The sequence below is a fragment of the Microtus ochrogaster genome, chromosome 15 (assembly GCF_000317375.1).
Source record: "Microtus ochrogaster isolate Prairie Vole_2 chromosome 15, MicOch1.0, whole genome shotgun sequence".
Lineage (NCBI taxonomy): Eukaryota > Metazoa > Chordata > Mammalia > Rodentia > Cricetidae > Microtus > Microtus ochrogaster.
Window position 1 is genome coordinate 43,385,872 of NC_022017.1, and position 16,763 is coordinate 43,402,634.

Sequence of the window (16,763 nt, forward strand, 5' to 3'; positions counted from 1 at the left end):
AGAGAGAGAGAGAGAGAGAGAGAGAGAGAGAACCATGGGGACAGGAGGCCTAATTAGGGTCAGAATTTTCACAAGTCTAGAAACCCCAGAATGATTGACAGATTAAAAAAAAAAAAAAGGACCACAGCATTTCTTATGGATTCCTTTGTCTTGGGGCCTGGAAACCACAGCTCTCACAACAGTCTCGCCAGGCAGGAGGTGGTAGATGGACACCTACTGAATAGCACCCAAGGTTCTGTCCTTTCTCTGCCTCTCCTATGACTATCTGCCACCTCTACTGTGACCCAGAGCTGGCTGTCTTTAATGATTCTGCGCCAGTCACAGCAGCCTGTTTACAGACATCTAGAGTTCCAAGGCACTCTTAGGACAAGGGATTCGGGATGCGTCCAAATGGACAGCAAAGCCTCGGTCGGAGAATTCGTTCCTCCCTTTCTATTTCTGCCGATGTAAACACTCGCCAGGGAAACAAGGCGTGTGGGCATGCGCGGCCCTGCAGGCCCTCGGGTGGCTGCAAAAGGCAACTGGAAAGTCACATGTCATAACATTGGAAAGTACATATGCAGCTATTCTTAGGCTTGGAATGTATACACTGTCTGCCTGCCCGGCAGCCCTTGCACTGAGCCCCAGAAGCTGTGAAAGTGCCTGCAGCATAAACAAACCAGGAACTCTCCTAGGACAGAGAGTTTGCCAACAGAAGGCAAGGCCTGGGGTTTATGGCTTTACTCTGAGCCTAAGGTAGAAATAATCTTCTGAGGGGAAGAGACAGACCCAGTACCTGTGGATGTCACTGCAGTGAAGCAAGGTAAGTGTCCCTATAGCACTTCATCCCTCGGCCGGCAGACTGCCTGGGTCACCAGTGAAGCCACAGAAGTGTTTGGTCTTTGTTCTGTCAATGCCATCTTTAAAAACCCAAAGCCCATGCAGTTTTCTCCCTAGATTTTGCAACGGCCCCATGTGACCCCTCCCTTTTGTCTGGTGACCAGAAGACCACACCCCCAGAATGTCAGCCTTGGGGGAATAACTAACCCCCAGAAAGAGATTCATAGCTGTGTTTACTGACAAGCCTGCTGAGGATCTGGACAAAAGCATACATTTCTTGTCAAATGCACGCACTGTTCTCTCGTGTCAGGCTCATATGTGAGTCCCTGACCATCAGCTTGGGTTGGGAGATGCCTAAGATTAGCCAGAGATGCTATGTGTCTTTTATCTCTGAGGATAAGCACAGCCTGAAGGAGATCACTTTGTGGTCTGCGGGGAGTGTGGTTTCCTCTTTCATCTTCAGTGTGTTCTGTTTGTGGTCCCACTTGGTAAACGGATAGCGGTGAATGAGGCTTGGAGCCCCCACAGTATGCGCTACCAGAAAGCCTTGCCCTTGCTTCCACTTAGGACTTCCCTCCTTCTTTGTAGGATGGATGAGGAGTTGCCAGATGGGGTTGTCTTCAAAGACCACAACTTCTCCTCCGACTTGCTGAGACAGCTCAACAGCTTAAGGCAAAGCAAGATCCTGACGGATGTGAGCATCTGCTCAGGAGCCTGGGAGGTCCCTTGCCACCGCAACGTGCTGGCCTCCAGCAGCCCCTACTTCAAGGCCATGTTCTGTAGTCACTTCCGGGAGAGCAGGGAGGCCAAAGTGCAGCTGCAAGGCCTCGACTCCACCACTCTGGAGCAGGTCATCACGTATGCATACACGGGAGAGGTGCATATCTCTGCTGCCAACGTCCTCCCACTGATGGAGGCAGCTGCCATGCTGCAGTACCCCCGTGTGTTCGAGGCCTGCTCATCATACCTGCAGAGCCAGCTGACCCCCGGCAACTGCCTGGGCCTGGTCAGACTCGCAGAAATCCTAAGCTGTGAGAGCCTGAAGAAGAAAGCCAGGGAGGTGGCCCTGACTTGCTTCCCAGAGGTAGCAGCATCCGCTGACCTGAAGGAGCTCTGCGCTGCGGAGTTGAGACGCTACCTAGGAGATGACGCACTCTGCGGAGAGGAGGAAGCGGTGTTTGAGGCCCTCATGGCTTGGGTCAAGCACGACCTGAAGGCCCGGTGGCAGCACATGCAGGAGCTGTTGCAGCAGGTCCGCTTGCAGTACATCCACCCAGCCTTCTTCCACCACTTCATCGCCAGCGATGTGCTTCTCCAGTCCTCGCCCGCCTGCCAGGCCATCCTGGAGACAGCCAGCAAGCAAATATTCTGTTTGTACAGCCCCAGCGCCCAGGACTGCGAACTTCTGCAGCACATCCCCCCAAGGAGCTCCTACCAAGACTTCCTCCTCCTCCTGGGAGGGCGGAAGGAGAGCCAGCAGACCACCAGGGATGTCTTGCTCTACAGTGTAAGGAAGGGTCAGTGGCAGAGCCTGGCCAAACTCCCTGCACGGTTGTACAAGGCCTCCGCCGTCACCTTGCACCGTAGTGTCTACGTGCTTGGGGGCATGGTTGTCAGCGAAGGGAAGAGTCTCATCAGTAGCAGTGTCTACATCTTCTCTCTGAAGCTCAACCAGTGGAGGCTGGGGCGGCCCATGCTGGCAGCCCGCTACTCTCACAGGGGCACCACCCACAAAAACTTCATCTTCTCCATTGGGGGCACTGGAGCAGGGCAGGAGCTCCTGGGCTCCATGGAGAGGTACGACAGCGTCCGTGATGTCTGGGAGAGCATGGCTAACATGCCAGTGGCCGTGCTTCACCCTGCCGTGGCAGTGAAGGACCAAAGGCTCTATCTTTTCGGGGGTGAGGACGTCATGCAGAATCCTGTGCGCCTTATCCAGGTAATCAGCTGGTCCTTCTCACCATGTAAATGCCAAGTGTGTGTGCACACAGACACACACATGCACACACACATATATATAAACATACCTAATATAATGACATATACATATACACACACATACATATGAGTGTCTTCAGTTATATGAACATGCATTCACATGCACATATATAACAGCATAAACATGCACACATAATTATATACAGATACACTGATATAGGCACGAGCACATATATAATTGGGTATACATACATGTGCATGTGTTCAGTCATGTGTACATTCATTCACATGAACATGTATAGCAAACAGTATAAATACACATACAGACACATATATGCATATATGTAATTATATGATATGCTCATATATGCATGTGCGCATATATAGTGACATATGCATACATACATGCATATGACAAACATATGTGCACACATGTATGCACTTGCATGTATATGTGTGTACTTGTGTGTATGTGCATTTGTGTGCACATATATAATAGCACATACATATGCACAGATGTCATATATATGTGCATATATGCATTCTTGTATATGCATACACATAAACATACCTATATGTATATGTGTGATATCCATATACTCTTACTTATCATGGCATGTACATATCTATGCATATATGCACCTATGTACATATGCACACATGCAGACATAATGGAATATACACATGTACACATATACATGCACATATGCTGTATATGATAGTATATGTATATGATAACAAATACATGCATGCTTGTTTGTGTGTGTGTATATATGTATATACACATGCCCATACAGGCACACACACATATACGTAGGCACACACATAGCATGCACACACACATGCACACATTTGCCTTTGACAAGGAATGAAGAGAAGGAACTTTTTAGTGCTTTTTGACTTATCAATTTTTATTGTGAGACTAATACAAAGTTATGTCAAGTACACCCCCATCCACAAAGAGTTTATCTTCACTTGAAGGAAAAATAACCTAGAAGTTCAGACTGAAACATGTTAAAAAAAATATGACAGTGAAGTCCTAGAGGACATTAGTGGTACCATTCACCCCATTACAAGTCTTTTGCACACCAACAAATCCCCTAGAACCTGACCTCGGATCTGCTGAATCAGAATCTCTTTGCATGGGACCCTGGCATCTATGCTTCATGAAAGTCTCTAGAAGGCTGTAAAATACTGCTATGCCTGGGAACCTGGGCCTTAAATGACAGGAGAAATTCATTTCACTAATACAGTCTCTGAGAAGTGTGTTTGATAAAGGCCAACCAGAATAGCAAGTGCTGCCTAGCCTCCTGCAGGCTTCTAACAACTGCTCCACAAATGGTAAGCTTTCTTTACTATAGAAGACCCCCCAGGAGTGGACTCTGCTCGTTCATGTGCTCTATACTGAGCACTGGCCACTGTAAAGGCTCTGGAGACCTGGGAGGAAACAGAAAATTACATTTAACCCTCAAGGAGTTGATAAGACAGTTGCAATTTGGAACCTGAAGACACAGGCACTGAGAACTTAGGAGGTGTCTTAAATGGGACCAAAGAATCGCAAAAAACATGAGGGTCCAGAGACTTTGAAGAAAACTCTGTGTTTGGCTTAAGCTGGGTTGAGCACAGAGAGAGAGAGCTGACAGATAAGAAAGAAGGGTGAGAGAGGAGGGAGACGTCAGAGCGGATGCTACAATGCTAAAATAAGCAAGCAGCAGAGGGACTGAGTGGGAGCGACGAGCTGACAGCTGAAGATGTCAGAGTTATCTGCAGAGGGAGAGACGGATCCTGGGTAAGGGTCCTTTGTAAAAGGGCTCAGAAGAAAAGAGGAGGCACAGCTCATCACCTGAGGGACTGAGCACGGCATACAGTTGCCAGGCAGAGCAAGGAAGAGGAAGGCCGCATGCCAGATGGTAGCTGGGGAGGGACCAGGTGTTAGCCCCCATGTAATCTTCACCATGCCCTACCCACACTACCCCAGCAACCTCCTCCACCCAGATGCTGCCTCCAAGCCCCTCTTATCAAAAGTCCGGAACGTTCCAGAATGGCTTGTGGAGATGAAGCTGCTACAGCTGGACTTTGTAAATCTTGTCGAGAAACTAGGATGGTAACCTGTGAGGGTAGGGGCAGAGAGAGCATCCAAGTGTTCATGGATGATGGGGCAGCAATCAGTTTTGTATTTTTAGTGCCCTCTAGACCTGTGGTTCTCAACCTGTGGGTCAGGATCCCTCTAGGAGTCGAACGACCCTTCCCCAGGGGTCACATATCAGGTATCCAGAATATAAGATATTTAACTAAGATTCATAACAGTAGCAAAAATTACAGTAATGTAGTAGCCATGAAATAATTTTATGATTGGGGGTCACCACAACATGAGGAACTGTATTAATGGGGTGTAGCGTTAGGAAGGTTGAGAGCCACTACTCTAGATGCTTGCAGAGAAGGAACTGGAGGAGATCCAGAGAGGAGAGCTGGGAGATTCTCCCAGAAGCCCAGGCAAAGGGGCTAAACACTGAGCGGCACTGGACGCTACTTCCACAGCTTTCTGCAGCCCATACTCCCCGCAACCGAGCTGGGAGAAGCTCTACTCTGACCCTCAAAACAGATCCACCAGAGGACTTTTGTGGAAAGCTAGGCCTCCCCCCACCTCTCTTGACTGTTTTTCCAAACAGAATCAACAAATGGGCTGGTGACTTCACGTCGCAAAACTGTCACCAGTTCCCTAAGAATAAAATGCCAAGCTCAAATAAACTTCCAGTTAACAGGTCAAGAAATACAGAGTGCAACCAAACCAAGATCCCCACAAAGCCAAACAAATACAGACTTGGGAGTGATCCTTTTGTAATATGGCCAAGGAAAGCCAGGAGTGGGTGGAAGCATTTGTATGCATGCTTTCCTTACCAGCCTAGCCTTAGCTTTGAACTGGGCAGTCTATGCACTTAAATACAGTTTATTTTTTTTTTTAATTTTTTTTTATTTTTTATTTTTTTTTTGGTTTTTCAAGACAGGGTTTCTCTGTGGCTTTGGAGCCTGTCCTGGAACTAGCTCCTGTAGACCAGGCTGGCCTCGAACTCACAAAGATCCGCCTGCATCTGCCTCCCGAGTGCTGGGATTAAAGGCGTGCTGAATGCTGAGGCTCACTTGATAAAGCAGGTTGGGTTTTTCAGGCAGAGGCAGAACCAATGTTCCTTCCAGCACTGTCTTTCAATGGCGTCACTGGACAAGGTGGAAGCGTCTATGGTCCCTTTCTACCTGGCTTTTTTTCCACCTCTGCTTCTGGATGACAGACAGCAAATCCCACAGCATGAGGGAGTATCACTTCCTACCTGGGTCAAACATCCTTTTGTTACCTGGCCACAGTCTCTCTGAGGTACTGTGAGGCCTGAGAGGAAATTATAAATCTGTCTCTGAGACCCGACACCAAGCTGAGAGAACAGAAGGTCAGGAGGAAACCGTCACTCCGAGTAGAATGCAGCCAGCTTTTGCTTTTCTCCCCAGGATGCCACATCCCAAGGAGTGTGTCACCAGTGTAGTTTCAGATGAAGCAATAGGGCTTCCCAGCCATTGTGACTACTCAGCCTCCTCCGGGCTTCCACAGGAAAAGGGGATGATGTAGGTCCTAGGGGGGGTCTTGGTCTCAAAAACATCCATCAAGGCACCTTAAGACATTTCAGTTGATTCGGGACTTGCCATCAAAGTCTGAACTGAGTTTGATTCCCAGAACCCAGTAAAAGTAGGAGAGAACAGACTTCACAAACTTGATCTCTGATCTCCACACATGCCGTGATATGAGAGTACACACATATACACAAGCATACACACAATAATAGTAATAATAATAATAATCATCATCATCATCATCATCATCTAACTATCAGGAAATGCCATACTCCCTCAACAGATCCTTGACCCTGGTGATCAAAAGCATGGCCTCTGGACTGAACCAGAAGCTATCACTGCCACTCAGTCTTGCTAGGCAAAGTCACTCAGTTTCTGTGAGCATCAATCGTGTAACCTGAAAAACAAGGAAGAAATAGTGGCTGCCTGAAAAAATGGTTTGTGAATGCCAACTTCTTCCTGCTACTTATTTATTTTAAAAATACATTTACTTTTATGTCTATGGATGTTCTGCCTACATATATGTCAGGGCATCACATGCATGCTGTGGCCCTAGAGGTCAGAAGAGGGCATGTGATTCTCTGGAGCTGGAGTTAAGGACATCTGTGAGCCACCATGTGAGCTGCTAGGAACTGAATCCAGAACCTCAGGAAGAGCAGCCAGTTCTCTTAACCACTGAGCCACCTCTCCAGCCCCTATTTATTATTTTAGAAATAAAATCTCAAGGATCCCAGGCTGATCTCCCTGTGTTGCCAAGGATGACCTTCTGATCTTCTGCCTCTACCTCTTGGTGGCTAGGATCACAGGCGGCACCAACCACACCCAGTTTATGTGTTTGTGGAGTTTGACACGGGCCTTCATACATGCCAGTTATCCCCAAGCCCCAAACTGTTATCAAATAGTAAGAATAGGGCCTTCTAATAGGATGAAGCTAGAAATTCTATTTTATATGGAAAAGTTTCAGTGACAGCTACTTCATCGTTTTCTTCTGTAAACAAATAGGTTCTCATCTTCTTTTCTTACATGGAGTCCATCCTTTCTCTCATGTGCTAAATCTTTCCTATGACTAAGGAGCTTACATTTGATATTTGAATTTTAAACTGGGGAAATCAGGAAATCAACAGAAGAAGGAGTCATGGTTGAACCACATCTCGGAGGATGGCTCGTAAGTCTGCCTTCTCTTTGATTTGTGTTCTTCCCTTGCTTCTCTTCTTTCTCAAAACCCTAATTCCTCTCAGGCACAAACTGTTCCAAAGCCTTCCTTACATAGCCTCAAACTTATTCTTGGTTCTCTGACCCTCTTTGCTACACAGGGACATTTAGAAATATAAACATGATCTGGAAATAAAAAAATATTGGCAAAATAATTGGCTTCCTAAATATCCAAGTTGCTCCGTTTCTCAGTAAAATAATCAAATATCCCAAGAAGGTAAGTGAAATGCTTACCCCAATGCAGAACTCTTGGTCCGGGTAAGGAAAATACAGTCGTTGGCTCATGAGGGTCACATGAGTAACTTCCAATACATTCTTCTTTCTACCAGCAAGAGTTCATTTATTGATAGTAATACCTGCACTTTAAAACCTGAAAAGAAATAGAAAGAAAAAAATTCATTTCTGATTCACCCTGTAAATGACTGTGTGGGCCACTGAGATGGCTCAGCAGTTAAAAGTGCTTGTCACCAAGGTTGTGGACCTGAGTTCAAGTCCTGGAACTCACATGGTGGAAGAAGAAAACAGAAACCCAAAAGTTGTCCTCTGACTTCCACACACACACACACACACACGCACGCACGCACGCACACACACACACACACATGCACACACACTCACACACACACATGCACACACACACACCACTACATCAAACATCAAACACACACATTCTCTATCTGTCTCTCTCTCTCAATCTTGTAAAAATGTAATAAACAATTACTTTTCTACCCTCTTAAAGACATTAGCTTTAAAATTTGGTACAATGATTCTGTTTCCCCCTCAGGTTTACCACATTTCCAGAAACACATGGTTTAAGATGGAGACAAGGATGATCAAGAACGTGTGTGCCCCCGCAGTGGTACTGGGAGAGAGGATTGTCATTGTGGGAGGTGAGTGAACAGAGACAGACTGTGGGGAACAAACCCGGCAGCTCTGAGGGGAAAATGGCTGCTGACAGACAAGCCAGGTCTTCCGAAAAGCACATCCATCCTCTGAGGAGAGTGTGCAAAACTGGAAAAGCTATTCTCCTAGAAGCTTCTTCCAGACTCGCTCTATAAACAAGAGATGGAACTGTACCCACTCTGCAGAGCTGTTGCTGGGATAAAACTAAAGCTAGCAGGATCATTCCAGACACAGTGAAGAAGAGATGTTTCCTGGAGTTAAGACTAGCTAGGTGCAGTGGCTCACACCTATAATTTGAGCACCTGGGAGGCTGAGACAGGAGGATTGTCACTAACTAACTAACTAACACAGAAGCCAGTCTGTATTACAGAGTGAGTGCCAGACCAAACTAGTGTGAGATCTTGTCTCAAAAAATATAATACATAATAATAATAAAATAATAATAACGATACTATTAATAACAACAACAATGGCTACCAATGCATCATTTCTCTGTAAATGCATTACACACACACACACATATATGTATATGTATATATATGGGGGGGGTCTGGTTTAGGGGTCAAAGAGACCTGGGTTTAAATGACTATCATTAAGAGATTATATACTTTTTGCAAGTTACTCATCTTTCTATGTCTTGGTTTGCCCGTCAGTAAAATAGTAACCCTTAAAATAACTTTCTGCCATGAGAATCCATTTCTGTGTTCTCAAAGAAGGTCTCCTTCCCTGAATGGCAATGTCTCTTGGGCCACGTAGGAGAGATGAAAATGCCAACCGGGCTGCAGAAGCCCCTGGAAGGCAGAATTACCCCTACTCTACAGACGACTTAGATGGCTTCCTAAATGTGGATCATAGCCAGAGAGATCCAGATGCCAGCCTCAGTTCTTCCACATGCCAGGCTGCATCAGGGTGCCCGAACACCCAGGCCTTGGTCCAGAATCCCACCCTTGAGTAGGCAGGGATCAGGAAGCTGCAACCGCTGGCCCACAGCCCCGGGTGAGCCACCCACCGCTCTCCGTGTTATTCCATTTTCAGGTTACACGAGGAGGATTCTTGCTTATGACCCTCGGTCCAACAAATTTGTCAAATGTGCAGACATGAAGGAGCGCAGGATGCACCATGGGGCCACAGTGATGGGGAACAAGCTGTATGTGACAGGTGGGCGGAGGCTGACCACAAACTGCAACATTGAGGACTCAGCCTCCTTTGACTGCTATGACCCCGAGACGGACACCTGGACGTCCCAGGGACAGCTACCTCACAGACTCTTTGACCACGCCTGCCTGACTCTCCAGTGCATACCCCACACGGCCGGCCTCACATGAAGGCCATGGGAACTTATCTTGGTTAAAACGCTGTGTGATGCAAGAAATTGCAACACAGCTCCAAAAGCCTAGAGCTGACAGAAGTCAAGACTACCACTCTCTAGAGTAGTTAAAAAAAAAAAAAAAGCCTGTGGATGCTTTTCTAACTCCACCCCTACCTCTTGAACCAATGCCAGAAATTGCACTAGGATAACTGGCAAGGTCTGTATCACATCCCTCCAGATGGAAGTGGGGTTAATTACTTGATTGACAGCCCAAACTGCATGGAAAAAACAGGATGTTTCCCAGAGGAACAAAGAATTATGGACATGAAATAAAAAAGAATTATGGACATGGATGGATGAACACACACACACACACAGTTCATCCTTAACATCCAGAATGGGAGGGCGAGCCCAAGAGGACCCTTAGAATCACTCAGGTCAGTTGTCAGCATGTAAAACTATTGTGGCTTGTGTCCCTATATTCTGTGGATACGGTACATTGAAAGTAGGCTCAATTCAATAGCTACCTAGGGTCTGTAAAATTATACTGCAATGAAAAACATAAGAGCAGAAAAAAAGCTTGCTTTTCCCAGATGATCTTTTAAAACGGCAGAATTAGTGTGGGGTTTTATTTCAGTAAGTGTTATAAGAATGACTTTTCTGGGGACAGCCAACAGATTCCTCAGCAACAACAGCAACCATTGCCCTCTGGATATCAGGGTTGTCCCTCCCTGTGGCCCCTTTACTTCCAAGTGCCCCTCATACTCACTCAATGTCAGGCCCATGGAAAGCTGAAGTGCCCATAAGAGGCTCTCAGTGAGGCCCAGATGATATATAATCACAGGGAAGACATTTGGAAACATCACTGAGTCCCATTCAAGATGGATGCACAGGGGTTCTCTGAAAAGCATCCTAAGGTGACCCCCTCACTCAGCCTGGTGGAGAACGAGAGTCCTGCTCTGCCGTATGCACGGAAGACCACCATGGCTACTCTCTTCCCCGTCCTGTCCTGGTCAATGCCAGGCAATCTCAGGACGTAAGCAAAGTTGTTTCCCACCCACGAGAGCATCTGGAATAAATTTCGCCATTCTGCGTTGCATGCTGGAGTGTCTCTCCCTTCCCAGTGTTGCAAAAGCTTCTCCTTCCTTTGTGCTTTCGCCTCAGGCTCTTCATGAGGTGATATTGTGGTCAAGGGGCACTGTTTGACCGTCGGCTCTTCCCTCAGCCTGATGCCCCTTTCTCTAACTCCCTCCCCCTTTTTGAAAGAGGATTTCATGTGCCCAGGTTGACCTCAAATACACTAGGTAGCCTTGCACTTCTAATCCTCCTGCCTCCACCTTCTGAGTTCTGAGATTACAGGTGTGTGCCACCATTCCTGGCTTATGCTTCACTGGGGACCAAACCCATTGTGCATGCTAGACAAGCATTCTACCAACAAATCCATTTTATTTGAAGATGTTTTAATCAGGCTCTTGGTCCCATCTCTTCTTGAACACGAACTTGGAAAGGTACCCAGCGATGCGAACGCTGCCCAAACAGTCCACTTGCATTTCCTGCCCACATCAACTGACCACACAGCACATCACTGCCTGCCCTCCACCTTGAGCTACTTTCCTCTTCCCACTTCCACGATGCCTCTTGCTCTTGCTTCTCCTCACTATGGCTCAGTTTTGTCTCCTCATTTTCATGACTGTTAAATGGGGATACGGCTTGAAGTCTCGGTTCTTGTATGTCTCTCTCCTTGGATGGGTGGATCCAGAAAATATATGTAATTGCATATTATCCTCTTCAGACCTCTGCAGGCACCAGACATGCACATGGTGCTCATATATGCAGATAAAATACACATACACATACAGTGTGCATGTGCGTGCATGTGTGTGCTAAAATAGGTCGTTTCTGTTTAGAATTTTCTTAAACCCTTTCAGTTCATGCAGGTGAGTGTTGCAGGAGGCTGCTCATTTATTCCCGGTCGCTTAGACCCAAAATAATCATACAAAAACTGTATTATTTAAATCACTGCTTGGCCCATTAGCTCTAGCTTATTATTGCCTAACTCCTACATATTAATTTAACCCATTTTTATTAATCTGTGTATTGCCACATGGTTGTGGCTTACCAGGTAAAGTTCCGATGTCCATCTCTGGCTGGGTTACATGGCTTCTCTCTGACTCCGCCTCTTTTCTACCAGCATTCAGTTTAGTTTTCCCTGCCTAGCTAAGTTCTGCCCTGCCATAGGTCCAAAGCAGTTTCTTTATTCATTAATGGTAATCACAGCATACAGGAGGCACATAAGGAAAGGGTAAATCCAAATCTTACTTGTATTCTAGTCGTATTGCCTTCCAGAATTTCTCCCACAGGAATTTCAATGCAGAGGGATAATATTATCTTAGAATGGATCTTTTCACCACAAAAACCAAGGGAAAAAAAACTAAAAACCTATTTGGAAGAAGTCTCTGAATTAATTATATAAACGCAGCCAAGATTATAGCTCCTTTTACTACTGATGAAATAAAAAAGTTATGTTTCTGCCAGATGTATCGTCATTGAAACAAAAAAACTAATAAAGACCCTCATCTTGTGTGCAATGAATTGATGAGCCTCCCCCCTCTATTATCTATTCTGCTGTCTTCTGCCTTGCCATGGCTCTCTCAATGACTGTCAATGTAGATCCTCCATAAACATATAACAAGTAAACTAAGATTTTGGTAAGTGAAGAAAGCTGTCAGATCCACAGCATCTCTGAGATCTCTGTGTGTATGTTTGTCTCTCTCTCTCTCTCTCTCTCTCTCTCTCTCTCTCTGTGTGTGTGTGTGTGTGTGTGCATGTGTGTGTCTCTCTCTGTCTCTCTCTGTGTGCATGTGTCTATAGGTCTGTGTGTGTGTGTGTCTGTCTGTCTGTCTATCTCTGTGTGTGTGTGTGTGCCTTAGAGGGAAGTTTGTGTAGGTGCTGGATACAGGCCCAAGCTCCTCAGCTAAGCATCATTCTGTTTTTCCCTCCGGCCCCCTTTCTCACCCTGAGCTGAATTTGGTGGGTCCTGGTGGGTATGACACAGCATGGCCAGGAGCCTAGAGACAGAAATACTTTTAAAGAAGCCTGTTTTCTGGAATGGGAAAGCCATGCTGTCTGTAATATCCTGTAGGAGACTTGACTTTCTTTCCCTCTCCTCTGTCTAATCATTAATAAGCTGCCCTGGGCTGTGGTTATTCAAAGTTCATCCAAGTCTCTCTGGGAGACAGAAGAACTATGCGAACCACTTCCTAGGGTTCATAAAGAAAGGTAGCACGCCACAGGCCAATTCTGGGAGTCCGGGATGTCTTGGTGGAAGGGGCATCTATGCACCTACACATCTAAACCCCTGCTGACCAAACCCCAAGTCCCAACTGCACTGTGTGCAAACGGCCCTTTCCAGTCTGCAGAGGATAATCTCTATCCAAAGCGAAAGAGAAAGATGCTTTGGGCATGAGTCTTCTTCCTTGGTCTCACAGGCTGCTGCTGAGGCCACAGTATATTTAGTTAGCAGCAGTTAAACTTAAAGGTTTCAAGTTAAAAAAAAAATGTCGAGCAGCCTGACTAATCCTCTCCACAGACAGCAAGAGAAGGAGGAGGAGATGAAAGTAAGGGCCAGCAAAGACAACACCAAAGAAAATGTCAACCCCCTCTCCCCGCCCTCCCCATCCCATGATGAAAGAGTAAGCAGACAGAATGGGGAAGGAGCTGACAGAGAAAAGGATGTAGCAGGGGGGGAACCTGAGTCAGGGAGTGTAGACGATGGGAGCAGGGTTGGAGGAGAGGCTAGTTCTCAGGGCTGGGCAATGCCTATTCAGCCCAACTCACAGTAGATGTCTGGAAAGGAGGCTTGCTGCCCTGGGGTCACCATCACACACACAGACATGTCCACCCAGATACTGAGTCAAAGACCCATCAGAGGCCGTCATGGTCCATCCCACACAGACCCTTCCTGATATGATTCTCTGTCCATAAGTACCAGGGGCTCCAGAGAAACACTCACCTCCAAGGCCTAGAGTCACCACTCGCCCTCCCAATGGCTGACTCCTCTGCAGCCACTCTCTGTGAGAAAGAATATAGTCTTGAGTATCCATCCCTCACAACCAAACCCTGAGTTAGAAGAGACTGACATCACCATCTCTAACAAAATACCAATGTCCGGAGGACACCCTGTGACTGCATTTACCCACACACTGCACCCTTCCCAGATCTCCCTCAGCCCCATCATGCCATGCCCACCACGCCACACCCATCACACTCCTGTGTCTTAGCGCCCACTGCTCCCTCCGCCATGATGACTTCCCTCGCGGTCACTTTCCCAACCTTCATCTCTTCTGTTCTGTGACGCTCTCTCCAGCTTCCTACCCTGTCTTTCCTCCTGGGTTCTGGCCTTTTCCACATTGTACCATTACAGGAACTTATTTCTTTTCTATGTCTATGTGTGTACATATGCATGCAGGTATGTGGGCAAATGTACAAGTCGGAACGTCTGTGTGTGTATGTGTGCGTGTATGTGCGTGCAAGTCGATCTTAAGTGTCATTCTTCCTTGAACCTCGAATAGCCTTGTTTTCTGAGACAGACTATCAGACTAGACTGCTCAGCTAACAAGCTGCAGGGATCCTCGTGTCCCAAGCCCTGCCCGCATCTCATCTCCAGTGTTAGGATTACAAGCATGCCACCATGCCCAGCCTTTAACATGGGCAGTGAGGACTGACTTCCAAGCCCTATCCTTGCACGGCGAGCATTTTACCAACTGACCTACTTTTCCAACCCTCTAATCACAGGATCTTCTTGGGCCAAGTTGGAAGAGAAGCTCTTCATGGAGGCGAAGCAGAATCTTGGTCCCTGGAGACCCCAGGGTCATGCTCACTGAGTTCTTGGCAAACAGATGATGGAACAAACGAGAAGATGAAAAAGGGCACTGGCCTCCAGGGCACTGGATGGTCCGTGTAACTCTGGAGCAGCAGCAAGGACGTAATTACCAGACTGACTGACTTAAATGAGGTAGGAACTCAGATGATGTCTGAGCTTTAAAGCTGATCAAAGGTGGGGCTGGAGAGAGGGTTCGGGAGTTCAGAACACTTGCTAGCGCCCAGACAGACACACAGGCAAAAACGCCCAGACATTTAAAATAAAAATAAAATCTAAGTTATTGAAGATCTGAAGATAACGAACATCATTCTGCAATGGAGTGGAATCTGATAGGGAAGACAATGGCCGCTTTGCCTAGAGAATGCGTCTCGAGACCGGCTGAAGGTACACAGGGATTGGCCCTGAACCCTGGTGCTCTGCCAGCTTGCTGTCTTCTTGGGTCATTTTTCCAGAGAATTCCTCCTCTAGTGATCTTGACTTTGGAAGGCATTAAGCTCTATGTCAGCCTTGGGGACCGTGACCACTACCCCTTCCCAAAGGCAGCTGATGACGTAAGCGGCGCAATGCCGAGGACAGAAACTTGGGAGCAGAAGACCTGGGATCAGATTCCAGTTCTGCTCCTCGCTGGCAGGACAGTGGTTTCCCAGAGGCCTTCTCTCTCTAAGCCTCACAGTCCACATCTGAAAATGGAATGTTTAACCCCCTGAGGGGTTACCACAGATAATGAGCCATCGGGTGCCTGCCGTAGAAGGACACTGGGCGCAGCTCGAACACTTTCTCCTTGTCAATGCATCTGTCTACCTGCCCTTGCTACTGGCTGGTCTATACAATCTCAGTGGGAAACCTTCCTAATTACTTTTAGCAAGGGTCAGCAATTGGCCCTTCTGATGGAAGGTTCTCCTGCCCCATTTCCACATTACCCCTCTCTCTGCTCATGCATTCACTCACTCATTTAGAAGCTCAGCACATCGAGCCCAGAATCCCTTGTGCTCAATGCATTGTGCTCAATCTGAAAACCACAGAGAGTACAAGGAAGAGTCCCCCCACCTCCAGCCACTGGTCCATACACAAAGCCAACAGAGCAATGGAATCCACCCAGCATATTTGGTCCAGATAGAAAAGGGACAAGGGAGCAGAGACTGATGTCTGTTGGCTCTTCTTCGGGACTGTCTTGGGTCCTCAGGTATGACATTCATTGCCAAGGGCTACATTTACAACGTACATGAGTTGGGCACTTTAGGAGAATTGAAGGCATTCTTCGTGGTTCCGGAGGAGGAAGTACCTGGTCCCTGCACAGGCTCTAGAGAAGGGCTTTCCTGCTTCTCCCTCTGTGATTCCAGGAATGCTCAGTGTTCCAGGATTGTCGTTGTCTTGCTCACTGGCCTCTGCCCTGCCTCGTATACATGGCCTTCTCCTCTTGAGCCATCTTTACGGAGATGTTCTCATCAGGTTTCCAGGCCTAAATGCAGCCAGCCATCATCGGTTTCCTCCTTTATGCCCTCAAAGTCTCCACTTTCAAACAGGACCAGACTCTGAGCTTCTGTGTGGACACGCATTTGGGAGAAGGCACGGCTTGACCCACTGCAGACATCCTGTGCTTCAAGAACTCTTAACGGTCTTCATGCCACCCTGCCCCTGCAGGACCACCAGAACACTAAGTCATCCCAACATCTCCACATCATCGGGGGTCATCTTTTCTAGATCCCACACTCCTAGCATTGGACCTGACACCAAGAAGACGCTCAGCGTCTTGAATTTTTTCAAGGGTATTGAATCATTTTACAGACTCAAAGGGCATAGGGAAAATGGGCACAAGATACAACTTTTAAGCAACCTCCTACAACTCCAATGGTTGGCAAATGTCCCTCTAGAAGAATCAGAGGGACAGTGAGATGCTTCAGCGGGTAGAGGCACTTACTACCAAGTCTGGTGACCTAAGCGCAATCCCCAGAACCCACATAATAGAGAGAACTGACTCCAGCAGGTTGTCCTCTGGCTCGAACAAACCTGCAACCACACACATGTGCACAAGCACACACGATAGATAGATGGATAGATAGATAGATGATAGATAGATAGATAGAT

At 47.0% G+C, this 16,763-nt stretch overlaps 1 protein-coding gene across 1 annotated transcript; it reads left to right on the forward strand.

The window, feature by feature from the left end:
* Positions 1 to 744: 744 nt before the first annotated feature.
* On the forward strand, positions 745 to 10,789 carry Klhl38 (kelch like family member 38). The gene is made up of 4 exons (XM_005354577.3): positions 745 to 802; positions 1,408 to 2,758; positions 8,369 to 8,474; positions 9,523 to 10,789. Exons 2-4 carry the CDS (start codon positions 1,409 to 1,411, stop codon positions 9,810 to 9,812), a joined length of 1,746 nt encoding a protein of 581 aa, XP_005354634.1. The 5' UTR covers positions 745 to 802; position 1,408; the 3' UTR covers positions 9,813 to 10,789.
* Positions 10,790 to 16,763: the final 5,974 nt, after the last annotated feature.

Bases quoted from the DNA above. Each gene is read 5' to 3' on its own strand.
- Klhl38 (XM_005354577.3), top strand. From the start codon at position 1,409: ATGGATGAGGAGTTGCCAGATGGGGTTGTCTTCAAAGACCACAACTTC. The intron at 2,759-8,368 runs GTAATCAGCTGG...TTTCCCCCTCAG, and splicing joins ATCCTGTGCGCCTTATCCAG to GTTTACCACATTTCCAGAAA. The intron at 8,475-9,522 runs GTGAGTGAACAG...TTCCATTTTCAG, and splicing joins GAGGATTGTCATTGTGGGAG to GTTACACGAGGAGGATTCTT.